Genomic DNA, 14,707 nt, shown 5'->3' with positions numbered 1-14,707 from the left:
TATCCAGGGGATTTTTTGTCATCACCACCTGGGATTGCGGTGGAGATCAATTGCACTTCCTAAAAATGCACAGCCGTGCCGTGTAGCCGTACACTTTGAAACTGCTAGACGAGCGCGGCTAAAAAATCTCTTGTCATGGAAAATATGCAGCTCACTGATATTTAGAATGGCCTTCCTGTAATTAAGCCTCCCTGGAGGATTCTTTAGTTAGCAGCACTGAAATTACTACCAGCTCCCCTAATACGTACCACATGCCATTGTATTCGCACCAAGCAAGTGGACAGGGGACTTGTCAGAGGAGCTTAAAAACAGAAATGTATTTGAACTTCTATGCATTGCATGCTCAGCAATTATCCTCCCCCCCCTCCCCATATTAAGACGGCGCTAACACGCAGTATCAAGCCTTGAAAACCTCAAACAGCTTATTAATAGCTCTTCGGTCTATTCACTGAAGTACATGCAACACAAATAACGACAACTCAGCATATTGTGGGTGTGTGTGAGTCCATTAGAAGCTATTTTGGCTAAAGTTACATCACTTATCACCAGATACATAAAAGTGGACATAAGTGACAAGCTGTGTGCTAGCCTCCCAGCCTTCCTGTTCTTAAAGTAGGTACCTTTTTCTCTTTTTTGAATATGACGTGTGCGTGTGTGTGTGTGTGTGTGTCTGTGTGTCTGGGAATTATGTGGAGCATGCAAACTCATGAAACGGAACTTCAGCTTTAGTGTACAAACATTCAGCCTGGAATTTAACCCACAAAGAGTGTGTGTGTGTGTGTGTGTGTGTGTGTGTGTGTGTGTGTGTGTGTGTGTGTGTGTGTGTGTGTGTGTGTGTGTGAGTGACAACAATATGGAATTAACTAAAATGAACTACAACTGTTCTAATACTTATGAAACAACTCCTCCGCCTCCCCCCCACTTTTTCTTTTTTTAAGAACTTTAAAAAAAAAGAAAGAAAAGGGATTTTTTTTTTTTTAAAAAAGGGAAAAGAAAAGGAATTAAAATAATACAACTTTAGCTTTAACTTCACGGCTTTTACCATCTTGTTAATCACTGTAATGCTTTTAAATTATGCCGTGATTACAAGCTATGCGTGGAGCGGGAGTGCCACATTAAGAAAAAAATCCACGGCACTTCAACCTCATCACTCATCACGCAGGGAGCAGAAATGTACATAAATCCCAACTGGTTACACTCTTTCCAGGACCCCTTTTCCCTCGCTGAGAGGTTCAACTACCTGCTTATACAACACAAGGCATGCATGGTCGCGGCAATTAAATTGTCAGAATTAACAAATTTGTTTTTAACGGGAGTGTAGCCAGGAGTGTGGTCATGAGGCGAGTATTGATTACCAGAACAGAGACATTAGTCTTCAGGTATTTACTCTGCCACCTCTGGTACACGGGCCCGGGACCAGACCAAATCAATCCCTAGAAAAGATGGTTCTTTCCAGCTGTAAATACATAACAGCCTACTCAAGCCCTACTGGCAGCCACACACTCTCCTGTGGAAATCATCTTGGCACTGTATGAATGATAACAGTTGTCTATATCTTTAACACAGAAATGCTTTTTTTTTTTTTGCACATATTTCCCCAATCTTAAGAGCAAAACATGATTAATGGAAAATAAAATGCTTTTAGAATATATCAACAAGTAAAAAATGCATTTTTTTCCCCTCTTTGCTTCCAATTTTCTGATTATGTGAGAGATGTGAAAAGCACTGCCACAAGTAGCTAGCAAATGAGGGTAAATTCAGGCTTGATCTTATGCTAAATATTTTCTTAGGGAGCGAGACTGCATTTTCCCTTCTGCATCTGATGAATATAATTACAGCCAGATATGACCTTTGTGCTCTGTTTGAAAACTCAGCCCTGCGTTCTCATCCCGAGCTGCACTTCCGTAACAAATGTCGGGTCGACTAAAACAAGACAAAAGGTTACATCAGAAAATGTATGCCGTCAGGCTTCACTGTCAAAGAGTTATTTTAATGATATATTCTCATAGTTTATCCAGGTAGTATACTCTCAGGAGGCAGCGCAGTCTTTCCAAAACTGGCCGCTGGCTATTTTTACACAGGCTTGACTTTGAAACTAAATATTGTTTGCAGGAATTTGTCTTCTTCCACCAGTGATGGATGTATACAGCACATGAGCTGAAATTATTTTAGATATAGCAGAATACCAGACCGAATACCTGAATAACCAAAACATAAAGAACTCCTTCCGTGTGAATGTCTTTTACTCTACTAAAAAAATTTTTTAAAAAGGCAACGATAGAGCATGAGTATGTCTGTTCTCTGTCGTTACTTAGCTGAAGGGAAAACATTGAGGAATTCAAACAGAAAGTACAAATTTGGAGCATTGCTGCAGAGGAACAGCAACCAGCTGGACTCTGGCCTCGTTCCCCAGCTGCCTCCGCACTGCAGCCATTACTGCAGAGCAGAGGTCTCCCAGGATCCGGGGTTCCCAAACATTTATTGCTTTTAGATCGTATTCTTATTGAATCCTGTCACACCTGCCATTTGTCTTTAAGAATGATAACGCATTTAAAGGGTAGTTTTGCAGGTGACACACTGAGGACATTTTTGGCTCGGAAATGTCCATCTTTATTTTTTATTTTATTTTTTTAGGAAAAGGCAATTGATTGTGCTGGTTAATCTTGATGTAAACGCCAGGGGTGAGCTGGATGCAAAAAATGAAGGATTATATGCACTTTTTACTGCAGGAATGTGTGTAACTTAGACTCTGCTGTTAGCTGATAACTAATCTTGTAATCAGACAAAGATGGGGGGGTCTACATTATAGTGGTAAAGGAAAAAAGAAGTCAGTGTTGTTGGTGTTCACTGTCAGAACTGATTATCCAAGACCATGTAAAATATAATTATCAGTAACTGAGGCCTTTCTTCAACTCCAATTTGTGTTTTTGCTAGCATTATAATAAACTTGAAGGACCAGCACAATGTTTACTGTTAAATAATATTAGACATGACTTGCACATATTAGTGACAAATTAATAGCAAAAGCTAAAGTCTTAACACATCTGGAGGCTCTATTATGTTTGGGGGGATTTTGCTGGCATTGCTGGGGTCTGTGTTCTCATTTAGTGGGATGAATGATTGGGCACAAAGTTATTCTGACCAATCACCTTCATCCTGTGATCAAACACTTCTATCTTAATGGGTGTGGCTTCTTTTAAGGGTGGCAAAAAAACCCAAAACAAACAAGGAGCTAATGGATGGTTTGATTAATATGAAAAATTATATACATTTAATTTCAACTCTAAAAGTTATGAAAAATTTTCCTGAAATGAAAAGTTCAAATCCGACAGTGATCCTTCATTCGAAAGGTGAAAAAAAGAAAATATGAGGTTGAGTGAATGTTACTTACCACTTATATCAGCCACTGTTATGCAGCCAAGAAAAAAAAAGAATAAATAAAATTCAATACGTCATGTTATCCACAACATCTCAGTTAAACATGTTCTGAATAAAGCAAGCCAATACGAAGGCGGTAGTTCGGTTTTGCATAATGGGTGGCTGCGTATGAAATTACCTGTGTGTGAAATTCAAATGTGGGTGTTTTTTTGCCTCCTCCGTTTTGTGGTACAATAAATCGTTTATTGCAGTGTGAGGACTAATTTTTATTGCCTTGTACCTGGTGCTACCATCAAATGAGCAAGAAAGGGTGTGCAATGAACAGGCGGGGGAGCGGGGAAGGTGGGGGGGGGGCAAACCTGGTGGATGAGACTCACCATGTTCAGCCACAGCTTTGAGCGTAGCTTCTGAGTGACTGGATCCAAAGGGGTTCCTGACGCAGCGACGTCGCCGTCTTAAATCGTCCTCCCAGTAGTCTAGGCGCCAGAAGTCCCTCGGCCTGCTGCAACGAGACAGAGGTAGCACATGTGTTAGCAATTACCAGCCAGCATGGTATAGCAGCCCAGCATTAGCACTTGGTCCGAGCAAGCATACATAAAGCCAGCATTGTGTTTGGAGGGCTTCCCCCCCCCCCAACTCTTAGAATTTGTCTTTAAAAACATTCACTTACACACAAGCTGAAATCCCACATCATTGTATCCCTGCCCCTGACAATGAGGCTCTCCATCCCAGAAGCAAAGGTGCTCTCTTTTTTAAGTTTTTTCCCCTCTTCTTTTGATTCGCTCTTTGAGAAGAGGAGCTGAGTAAGTGTGCGCCATCACAGTTCAAAGAGTAAATGACAGTGTGATCATTTTGCACACACTACTGTGGCACACACTTTCATTCCAGGCTCATCCCAAGCCCAGCAGGACACCTCTTGTCAGAATTATAACTAGCATGATACGGAAAGGCCATTACAAACACTAGGATGGTTAGCATTACCAATATTAATCAATGTCTATGAGTTCAATATTTGTCCCCGATGTACATCATCCTTTACCAGAACTGATCAGTAATTATTCTGCTCTCAAGGAAGGGAAAGTGTTAACTTTTAATGAGGACGGTGACGCAGGCTATAAAAGAATTTCTATTTTTATTATTTAAAATATTAGTAAAATCAAGAGACTGAAGGCACAACAAAGCGTCGCAGCAGTCATTTTTTCTATTTAGGTGCTTTTATTTCTTTTCTTTTTATTAGGAAATCAGTTCCTTTGGTAACTAGGCAGCAAGAAAAAACTGTAACTGTTTAAATGTAATGATGAAAAACTCAGACTGGAGGAAAAAATAACATGTTCTTGGCTATTTAGTGAGACTAAATCCTAACTGACTCAAGTCAAATAGTCCTTTTTCTTGAACTAAATGTTTCAAAGGGGGGGGGGAGGAAAAATTAGGAAGTATAGAAATTCTCATCTGGCATTACGCTGATGTCACTGAACTGAGTTTAGAGAGCTGCTTCGCCGTTAGTGAGGTAATGTAAATGTTTTCTCTGGTGTGTGAAAAATACGTCTTATTAATCAGCAGAATCCACTCTCATTACACACACATTTACATGTTACATCTTTGACTATGTTGATCCTAGAAGCCAGTAAAACCAAGTCTACTTTAAGTCATCAGTGATGACAAAAAACAATCCTTAAACATTACGAAGTAAAAATTTATAAAAACCTTTTGCTCATAAGAAGCTGAAGTGAATTGTGCAAAGGTTAAAGTTGTAGGAAGACACGGTTTATGGTTTCAGTGGCATTGGCTATGACGGGAGAACCCCAGCATGCTTTATGCGATCTACTACTGAACGCCGCTCCGGCCGGGAGCTCCCCACAAATCTTCAGTCCAACACCAATGATCACACAGGGGCCTCTAAAAGGGAAAAGAGCTATACGCAAGAAAATAAATACAATTTCCAAGCAGGTCCTTTAAAACCCTGCACGCCCTAGCTAATGAAAACCACTGATTATTTGATTTATCTAGATTTTTTTTTAAAAAGGGGGAGGAAAAAAATCAGTCTCAAACGGCTGGATGACAAGTGGACAGTGGCAGCTGCTCGGCATATATTTATAGTAGAGCAGATAGAAATAATGCATGAGAAAATGTTTAGCCATGAAACCAAAAACTGGAGAAAATGAATATTGATGTTGTATATTCAGAGCTGTGAAATGAAAGCGAGCGTGTGTGTGCTGAATGCAAGCTAGACCGACGCTGGGGACAGATCTGTGCAGGACCAGATTTCTCAGCGGTGACAAAGCCTGTGCTCTATGTTTGCATGTGATAGCCCCCGCACGCAAATGGCCACTTCATCATCCCGCCTGCAATTTCATTCATCTATGAAAATAATTATCAAGGTTGTGCAAGCACCTCTGAATCGGGATGGACTCGTCTCTCATCTCATGGAAGGTGGGGATCTGTCCAGTTCACACAATACACATTAATCCATCAGGAGGGGGAACCACTGCCTGGAGTAATTAGTCACGGCATGGAGCGGACTGCGTTTGCCACTCATATTCATCCAGGGCAGAGGCGACAGTGGAAGCCCTAATGATAGGCTGCTAGAAGAGGTGGACGTACGATGAAAGATACCTCGTCATCAATCCCCAATATGAGTGCCGCTATAACAAGAATGGAGATGTACAGCACTATGCAACCCCCCCCAACACAAGCTGAGTGTGTTTCCACAAAGATAATAAATTATTCAGGGCTCATCCATCCTCCTCTGGTATCCTTGGCAGAATTTACTGAAGCACCATTCTTCAAAATAACAACAATTAAAATAACAAAAGGGCCCGCGTTGTGCTGCGGCTCGCGCCAACCACTTGTGTAATTAGTAATTAGTTCGGTCATAAAAAGGTGTCTGGAAGGCCCACTCGTTAAGCCGGAAGTGAGCGCCGGCAACTGATGAAAGTGATGGAGAATCAGAGGCCGTCTGCGTGCATGATTTCAAGTATGAGCAGTACTTTTATGCTGTATATACCAGTGCTTTCAAGCTGTACATGGGGCTTTGTGTTTGTGCGTTATGGAGGAAACGTTGAGCCATGCTAAGCTTTTCTAATGTGGACCACATTGGCTACTGATGCAACCCGGTGCACAAGAATTTTATGTGAGGCTGTAAATTCTATTTACCTTCTTTTCTTTCTTTTTTCCTTTTTTTAAAAACATCTTTGGATGGAAGTTTACCAACACACAGAACAAATGGCAGAGTGCAAGTTTCTCCTTTTATGTAGCCCCGATGCTTTTTCTCTCTAATCTGTAAACAGAACAGCTACCCCTTCAATTTAATCAACTCAACACAAACCATCAACGCCACTGCGAGGAAATATTTTACTAGTTGGGCTCTTTAAGATTTCAATTGTGCTACTAAATTCTCCATTTACATCAAAACAAAGGACGAGTCCAAGTAGATCTGGCACGGTTAGGTGACATAATAAATAAATGCTTTAATTCTGAGAAGTATTCAGTCAGTATGAAGCTGTTGTATCAGGATTAATGAAATGCTTATTTGTAGGGGGGAAGTTTAGAAAAGTGGAGGGCTAAGTGAATTATATTACCTCTTCTACTATTAACTGTTCCCATGTATACACACACAAGTGGCGTCTACCCAAATAAAAATCAAGAATCAAAGTTATTTAAGGATCTCGATATGATGGCTGTTGAGTGAAATTACAATATTTAACCCTCATAATGTCCTCCCGATTTCCATACACCTGTGGTCCTCAGGGGTCAAAAATGTCCCCACTTCATTTGACTGTTTTTTAAAGTATAAAGTATAAATTGTTAATCAATTCAGTGTTACATCTTAGTTTTACTTAAGACCAACACATTAACACAAAATTTACCCAACATTATACATTTTAGGGCCACCAGACCTTGTTTACAAAAAATACACCCTGTTTTTTAAGCGAAAATAAAACAAGAAAATGAAATATTTAATTGTTTCGATAATTTTGACTATCTGACTAACTACAGAGTGCTGTATGTTGAACTTTAGTGAGAAAGTTTTTTTTGAACCATTTATAATTTTTAAATGGCAGCACATAATCACACCTGTGGTCCTCAGGGGTCAAAAATGTCCCCACTTCATTTGACTGTTTTTTAAAGTATAAAGTATAAATTGTCAATCAATTCAGTGTTACATCTTAGTTTTACTTAAGACCAACACATTAACGCAAAATTTACCCAACATTATACATTTTAGGGCCACCAGACCTTGTTTACATAAACTACACTGTATTTTCGAGTGTAAATAAAACAAGAAAATAAAATATTTAATTGTTTCGATAATTTTGACTATCTGACTAACTACAGAGTGCTGTATGTTGAACTTTAGTGAGAAAGTTTTTTTTGAACCATTTATAATTTTTAAATGGCAGCACATAATCACACCTGTGGTCCTCAGGGGTCAAAAATGTCCCCACTTCATTTGACTGTTTTTTAAAGTATAAAGTATAAATTGTCAATCAATTCAGTGTTACATCTTAGTTTTACTTAAGACCAACACATTAACGCAAAATTTACCCAACATTATACATTTTAGGGCCACCAGACCTTGTTTACATAAACTACACTGTATTTTCGAGTGTAAATAAAACAAGAAAATAAAATATTTAATTGTTTCGATAATTTTGACTATCTGACTAACTACAGAGTGCTGTATGTTGAACTTTAGTGAGAAAGTTTTTTTTGAACCATTTATAATTTTTAAATGGCAGCACATAATCACACCTGTGGTCCTCAGGGGTCAAAAATGTCCCCATTTAATTTGAGTATTTCTTAACGTATAAAGTATAAATTGACAATCAATTCAGTGTTACACCTTAGTTTTACTTAAGACCAACACATTAATACATAATTTACCCAACATTTTACATTTTAGGGCCACCAGACCTTGTTTACATAAAGTACACTGTGTTTTCGAGTGGAAATAAAACAAGAAAATAAAATATTTAAATGTTCAGATTATTTTGACTATCTGACTAACTACAGAGTGCTGTATATTGAACTTTAGTGAGAAAGTTTTTTTTGAAGCATTTATAAATTTTAAATGGCAGCACATAATCACACCTGTGGTCCTCAGGGGTCAAAAATGTCCCCATCTGGTTTGATTGATACTTAATTACTATGAAGTGGATTTTTTCCCCACTTTTAATTAAAACTTAATTCAAACATTTTGACACATTTTTTTTATTCCATTTCAAATTTAACTCTGATAAAAACCTTATAAAAATGAATTTTTTCTTTGTTTTCGGGTAAAAAATAAATCAAATCATCAGTTATTGTGATTATCGTTTCACAACCAGAGTCGGTTGCTTTAACAGATGATCACAGACGGGTTTATGTCAAAGTTAATTTAGAAAGCTGTTTTTAAACTACTTCAAGTTTTTTACTGGCAGCAAATAATCACATCTGTTGTCCTCTGGGCTCAAAAATGACCCCGTCTGGTTTGACTATTTATAAAGCCATAAGTATAAAATATCATCCATCTCTGTGTTTCAAGGTTTTATTCAACTTTATTCCAACTCATTACCTGACAGTTTTCTATATTTTGGCATGGTAGGACACCAGGGCATGGGTCTGAGTGAAGGCAAACTTTCATGAAGAACAAAGGTGTGTCCATATTTGACACAAGTGCAGGAGGAAGCTCAGGTTTATTCCTCTGTACTGGTCCCATCATGGACAGCTTTCTTTTCTGCAGTTGCAGGTCAAGGGTCATATACAGTAAACAAGTTGTTACAGGTGATTGTTTTCTTTTGGAAACCTGCAATGTTAGGGACAACTCGCGTGTCCTGACTGCAGGCCAGACGGTTTGCCATCGTTCACTAGCATGTTCCATGTACAGCTGGACCTGCATCACATACTGCCCATGTTTTTATCTCATAGTTCCCGGTTTACTTGGGATGTTCTGTTGGAATAGACAGAGTCCTCTGAAGGGGACTTGGTGCTCATACACAGTCACATCAGTACCAGGATCTTACATCATAGCAGGAGAAACACCCACTTGTTCCATACACCTCAAATGGGAGCACGTTTGTGTCATGAACGATGATCATCTATTGTGTCTTTATCAAGAAATTATATCCTTTTTGTGCTTCTATGATTAATCTTGTGTCACCTTTAAAACTTCTCTATCAGACTCAGGATGTCATAAACTGGCCGTAGCGACTCTACTGGATGCACGGCAGTAAGAATCAACATACCCACATATGCCTACAGCTGCATTTGATCCATTTTTCTTCCCCTCTCGTTGTCCCTCCTTGTTTGTCATTGAGTTGTAGAGCAGGTCATCTGCTAATTGGATGGTTGTTGGTTCAATCTCTGTGTGCTCTAGTCTGGAGTTCTTACCAAGGTGTCCTTGGGCAAGTTGCTGAACCCCAACTTGGTCTCTGATGCATCCATCGGCATGTGAACGTTAAAAAGCAGAATACAAGCAGAATACACTGTGTGTAATGCTTTCAGTACTCGAGTAGAAAAGAAACTGAAGGAATATGGAACCTGGCATATGTGCTTGGACTGTGATAGAATATTTTTCTCTGTGGCACATGAGAGAGTCATGCATCGTCTGTCACTGGGAAGGATAGAAGACCAGATCAATGTTTCCTCACATTACTGCAAATATTCCTATGTCTCAGCTGACTCCTCTTTCCTGCTTGATTCTTTGTCTTCATCATAATTAAAATGGAAGATGTGTAGTCCTCTGACACATCTTCTATTTCAGTTTCACATTCTGAAAACTCAAGAAACTTCAAGAAGCCCAGTCACTTTCTTTCCAAGCTCCTCAGACAACCATGTCCTGGATGCCTGAGAACCTACTTGAATATAGTTCAGATTCTTCATCACTTTTCTTCACTTCATAGCCTTCTTCCACTTCTGCAGGTGGGTGATGAGCTTTTTCAGAGAAAGGGTAGCATGTGCTCTAAATATTGACAATATTTTCTGTATCTTCTAACCCTGGATCTTCCTGAACATTGATTCTCCCTCCTCATTATACTAGAGGACAATGTGTGCTTTGTCCTACTGGTCATTGCTTTGCACAACATGGTAAAAAAAAGTATGCTCATCAAAGTATGCAAATCTCTAGTGCAATGGAGGCTTGTGAGCATACTTTCTGTGTATGTATTATTGTAGGGTCTACCTTACAATACGAATCACTTTGATGCGACTGTTGTTTTGATTTGGCGCAGTATAAATAAAATTTCAGTGAATATAGAGCACCTGCCTCCTCATTGTGTTGCCTGTTGTTGTTGTTGTTGTGGTTGTTATGACCAGTGCTTGACCCCACACATCAGTGATCCAAGATCAAAGATGTTTGAAAGCAGTATGTTGTGAAAATACGGCCTTTTGCAACACTTTGTACTTTGGGGTCATTTTTGTCCACGAGGACCACAGGTGTTATAAAATCCAATAAAAACCCCATAAATAAATCAAATTACTTAAAACTTATTCCAATCATGCATAGTATAGTAATGAATAACTTCTGTTATTTTCAGACCATTTGATGAATAAAAAACACATTTTTGATAGCAAAAGATTTCTTTAGAGGACAAAAATGACCCAAGGACAACACAAGGGTTAAACATGTTTTGAAAGGGTTTGTCCATAAAAGGTCTATAACACTTATTCCCAGCTCAAATATTGTGATTTCAACCAAATACAAAGTGTTTTTTTTCCCTTTTTATACATAACTTAACCTTTTAAGTCTGGATATGTTTTGTTTACTTTGTTTTATTGACTATTACACATGCATGCTTCACTAACCCATAATCCCCTTAGTGAGTAGGCAGAGTTTAATTAGGCAACATACAGTCACACACACATATATATATTTATATTTTTATACTGTTTATTTATTAGAAATTCTCTTCTTAAAAATTTTGCCCATAGAAAAAAAGTTTAATAAGATGTCTTGACACTTTCTGAATAGGACTGCATATGACTTTATGGTCCTTTTGATTTTGTTGTACCAAAATCAAAATAAAGATTTAAATTTTGAATAATGTCCTCTCTATTAATAATCATAAACTACTGATATTTCTGGGTTTCTAAGTACTTATTTTTGAGTCCCAGAACTTTGAACTATTAATAAATGTGGCATTTAAACATGTTAATAGATTCTGTCTGCGAGTCCTTAAAGTTTGATAGTACAGTTATCTCTGTGCCAGCATTCAGGATTTAAAGACAAGGAGAAATGATGACTATTTTTTGGCTTTTTTGGGCTGCTATTGCTTTTGTTGTTGTTTTTTTATTTTATTTTAAAATATCAAAATACAAAATAAATAAATAAATAATAATCATCCAACTGCCTTCCTGACTCTATTATGTTTTGCTTGATTTTAGCATTTTCTACTTTTTAGGGGTGAACATGAAGAAAGAGGCAGGAGAAATCTAGGTTCCCACAGGTTTCTATTAAAAACGCCTCACGGTATGTAAATGATAAAATGACCTTTATCACAGCGAGCGTGACACGCAGAGTGAATCTACTTTCATATATCACCACAAGCGACTGCACTTTGCCACAAACAGTCATTCATAACCTTTCTGCTAAATTCATTTGGATACAGTCAATGAGACCTGCATATGCACAGGAGATTTTCCTCCCTTGCTTATTTTATATTAATGCCAGTTCCTATTGGCAGTCCTCAAATTGCTCAAACATTGCTGCTATCCCCAAGATCATTTTGCTTTGATTTGCATAAACCATGTGTTTAGAAGAAACGGGAGAGAGCGAAGAAGATTGAGGATTTGTCATGTTGAGGACTGGTTGCTGGAGGACTGGCTCTTTGTCAAACGGTGGCAGCGATCGCCTCGACGGGCTCTCCAGACTCAAATTAAAATGAAACAGGACCAAATACCTTCCCGCTGAAATTGTTTGGCATGATTAAGTCTTGCCGGAGTGATTTTCTACATGTGCATCAATGCCTATCCTTCCTGCTACAATGAGGTGTACAGGACACCATCTACATATGTGGATGTTAATTTACCTCTGCTAATGTTGTTTACCAGATTCACCAGAGGTGATACCAGGGTCACAGACACGACGACATTTCCATCTCATCCCCTTAAATGACAGTGCACATGTAATCTTGCCTATCCTTACTATTAATCACAGTATAAAGTCATTTAATTTGTCTTTTTTTAATATAAGCTTAAACCCAACATTACACAAGGTCCGTAATGAGAAAATTATTAAAACGTATCTAATTAAAGAATATTAATATGTTTAGAGAGGGGGAAAAAAAAAAAAAAAAGAGGTCAAACACTTCAGTGCGGGTGAATTCCTTAACTAACATCTACGAAAAGTCCCTGTATGTTCACTCGCTTTGCTTTTATCACCCTAGTGTTCACTCCCTAACGCACCAGAGTGCTCAAGCTCTCATTACTGGCACAACGTAAGCCGCTACCACTCCTTCCAATTAACTCCAATTCATCCAAGAGCTTTCAAAAAGTGATCTGATAAAAGAGAGCATGATATTGCATCTCTGCAACATCACCAGCTTGTGAGGATCAAAGCACTCCCATGGGTGGATGGCAAAAGGCTGCAGACTCCCCACAATGCAGTGCAGCCAAATGAAATAATGCAAATCAAGCCCTAATTACCATCAGCTTACTGTGAGGCTTCCAATTAGCAGCAATTACACTCAGAGTAAATTCACCAACAAAGGCTAGATGATTACACACTAATTATATCAGATTTCATGGGACATAAAAGGAAAAGTGCTGGATTAGTAAAGCAGTAAATATTGACCAAAGAAAGGATCGTTTACCGTGCTGTGAAAACATTCAAAGAAAACCCGTCCAGCTTCTGCTCCCAGCTTCAGCTCCTCTTTTTTTTTTTGCTGATAATTATCATCTAAATATCAAATACATACTAAATAGCATCCGCAGACTTCCACTGTGACAGCAATGAAGTGGTACCATCTGTATTTTTGATGAAGAGTCACATTTTTCCTGCCATTTTGACAACATGCATTTAAGGCCATTTATCATCAGTACTGCGAGGTAATGAGGGCATCCACTGGACCGGAGTTGCATAATTCTGCCATTACTGTCCCATTGTAATAATCTTCTGACCTCTAGCTTTCAGAGCTGATCTTGAATGCTATGACAAATCTGAACACGTACCCACATTTCTAACGCACGCTCCCCCAAAGAAAAACATAGGGGAGAAGCTCAAGGTCAGCTGAGATAGGAAGTCTGAGGAAAAGGGCTTTTTTTCTCCCCCAGAGGAGTCTGAAGGTCCCTATTCATAACACAAACTTGGGGTCATGTTTAACCTTGCACCTCGAACGACAAAACTAACTCAGGAGCCTGACATTAAAATAAAAAGAAGAGGACATTTGTGAAATATCAGTTTTAAAACTTTTCCTTTTAAAGCAACAAAACAAGGCAGGTGATTTCATACAAATTCTTCGGGGAAAAAAAGGAAAATTCAAAAATAATACATTTCAGTTTATTACGTTTAAATTACACCAAATTACAAACAATCTTTTGGGAAACTTAGTAGCACATGTGTTCCCCTCTCTTTTCCACTCTATGTAGACAGTAGATCTATTATGCTTTTTCCTTCAGTGCCCCAAAGAACCACTACAACACTCGACAACCTCATGTAGGGCTGTCGCCTATTCATGAGCACCTCCTTCCCTCTCTCCATCATATGGCCGCGTGCATTACACCACTGATAATCCAGAGTGTGTGCATGTGTGTGTCAAGTGCAGCAGTAACTATAATGACCCTGTAGTTATCTGGATTTGGAGAAGAAGAAAAAGAAAAAAAATGCAATTAACATCAGCATATGCACACATAAATTTCCCCTTTACAAATATCTATTTTATCATTTTTATCATATTGCAATATAACAATTTATGGAAGAATTACAGTTTTAAATTATACAGGTGTATCAAAGTGGATTGAAGTGTTTGGGCCTGACTACGCTTCAGTAATAAAGAAGTCACTGAAGATACGGTTAGAGTCTTGTTTTTATTTTTTTAACCACTGTTTTAAAAATACAGCCCATTAATATTAGTATCAGTATTAATAACTAGTATTAACTCTAAATGTCACCGAGCTTACCCGTCAAACTTATCCGGATTGAACTTGAACTCAGACACAGGGGCTGTGAAGTAAATCTACAAGTAAAGGCAATCCTTCGTCTTCACAATACTACCCTTTCTATAGGACGGAACCTTGTTGTTTTATGTGTCCTTTTCTTCTCCTATAGCTGCACGACAAAGTGCTGGATTCTAAAGATAAAGGCAATTTTTTTGGGATGGGGGGGGGGAAAAATGTTGAAAGTAGCAAAATAAAT

The 14,707-nt window shown here is 38.4% G+C and overlaps 1 protein-coding gene across 8 annotated transcripts in view; it reads right to left on the bottom strand.

Annotated features, from left to right (window-relative positions):
• lrba (LPS-responsive vesicle trafficking, beach and anchor containing) overlaps positions 1-14,707 on the bottom strand; it is a 178,403-nt gene that overhangs the window by 70,262 nt on the left and 93,434 nt on the right. For 4 of the 8 annotated variants that reach the window (XM_063476071.1, XM_063476072.1, XM_063476075.1 and 1 more), the window contains exons 37-38: positions 3,756-3,880; positions 3,392-3,406 (exon numbers count right to left, since the gene is read on the bottom strand). In XM_063476071.1, coding sequence (XP_063332141.1) covers positions 3,392-3,406; positions 3,756-3,880 — 140 coding nt within the window. The remainder of the gene's footprint in view (positions 1-3,391; positions 3,407-3,755; positions 3,881-14,707) is intronic. The other 4 variants (XM_063476074.1, XM_063476076.1, XM_063476077.1 and 1 more) reach the window with 1 other exon arrangement.

Source organism: Pelmatolapia mariae, linkage group LG6 (assembly GCF_036321145.2).
Source record: "Pelmatolapia mariae isolate MD_Pm_ZW linkage group LG6, Pm_UMD_F_2, whole genome shotgun sequence".
NCBI lineage: Eukaryota > Metazoa > Chordata > Actinopteri > Cichliformes > Cichlidae > Pelmatolapia > Pelmatolapia mariae.
The sequence above is the reverse complement of the archived record's forward strand: the minus strand, read 5'-3'. Positions and strand labels throughout refer to the sequence as shown.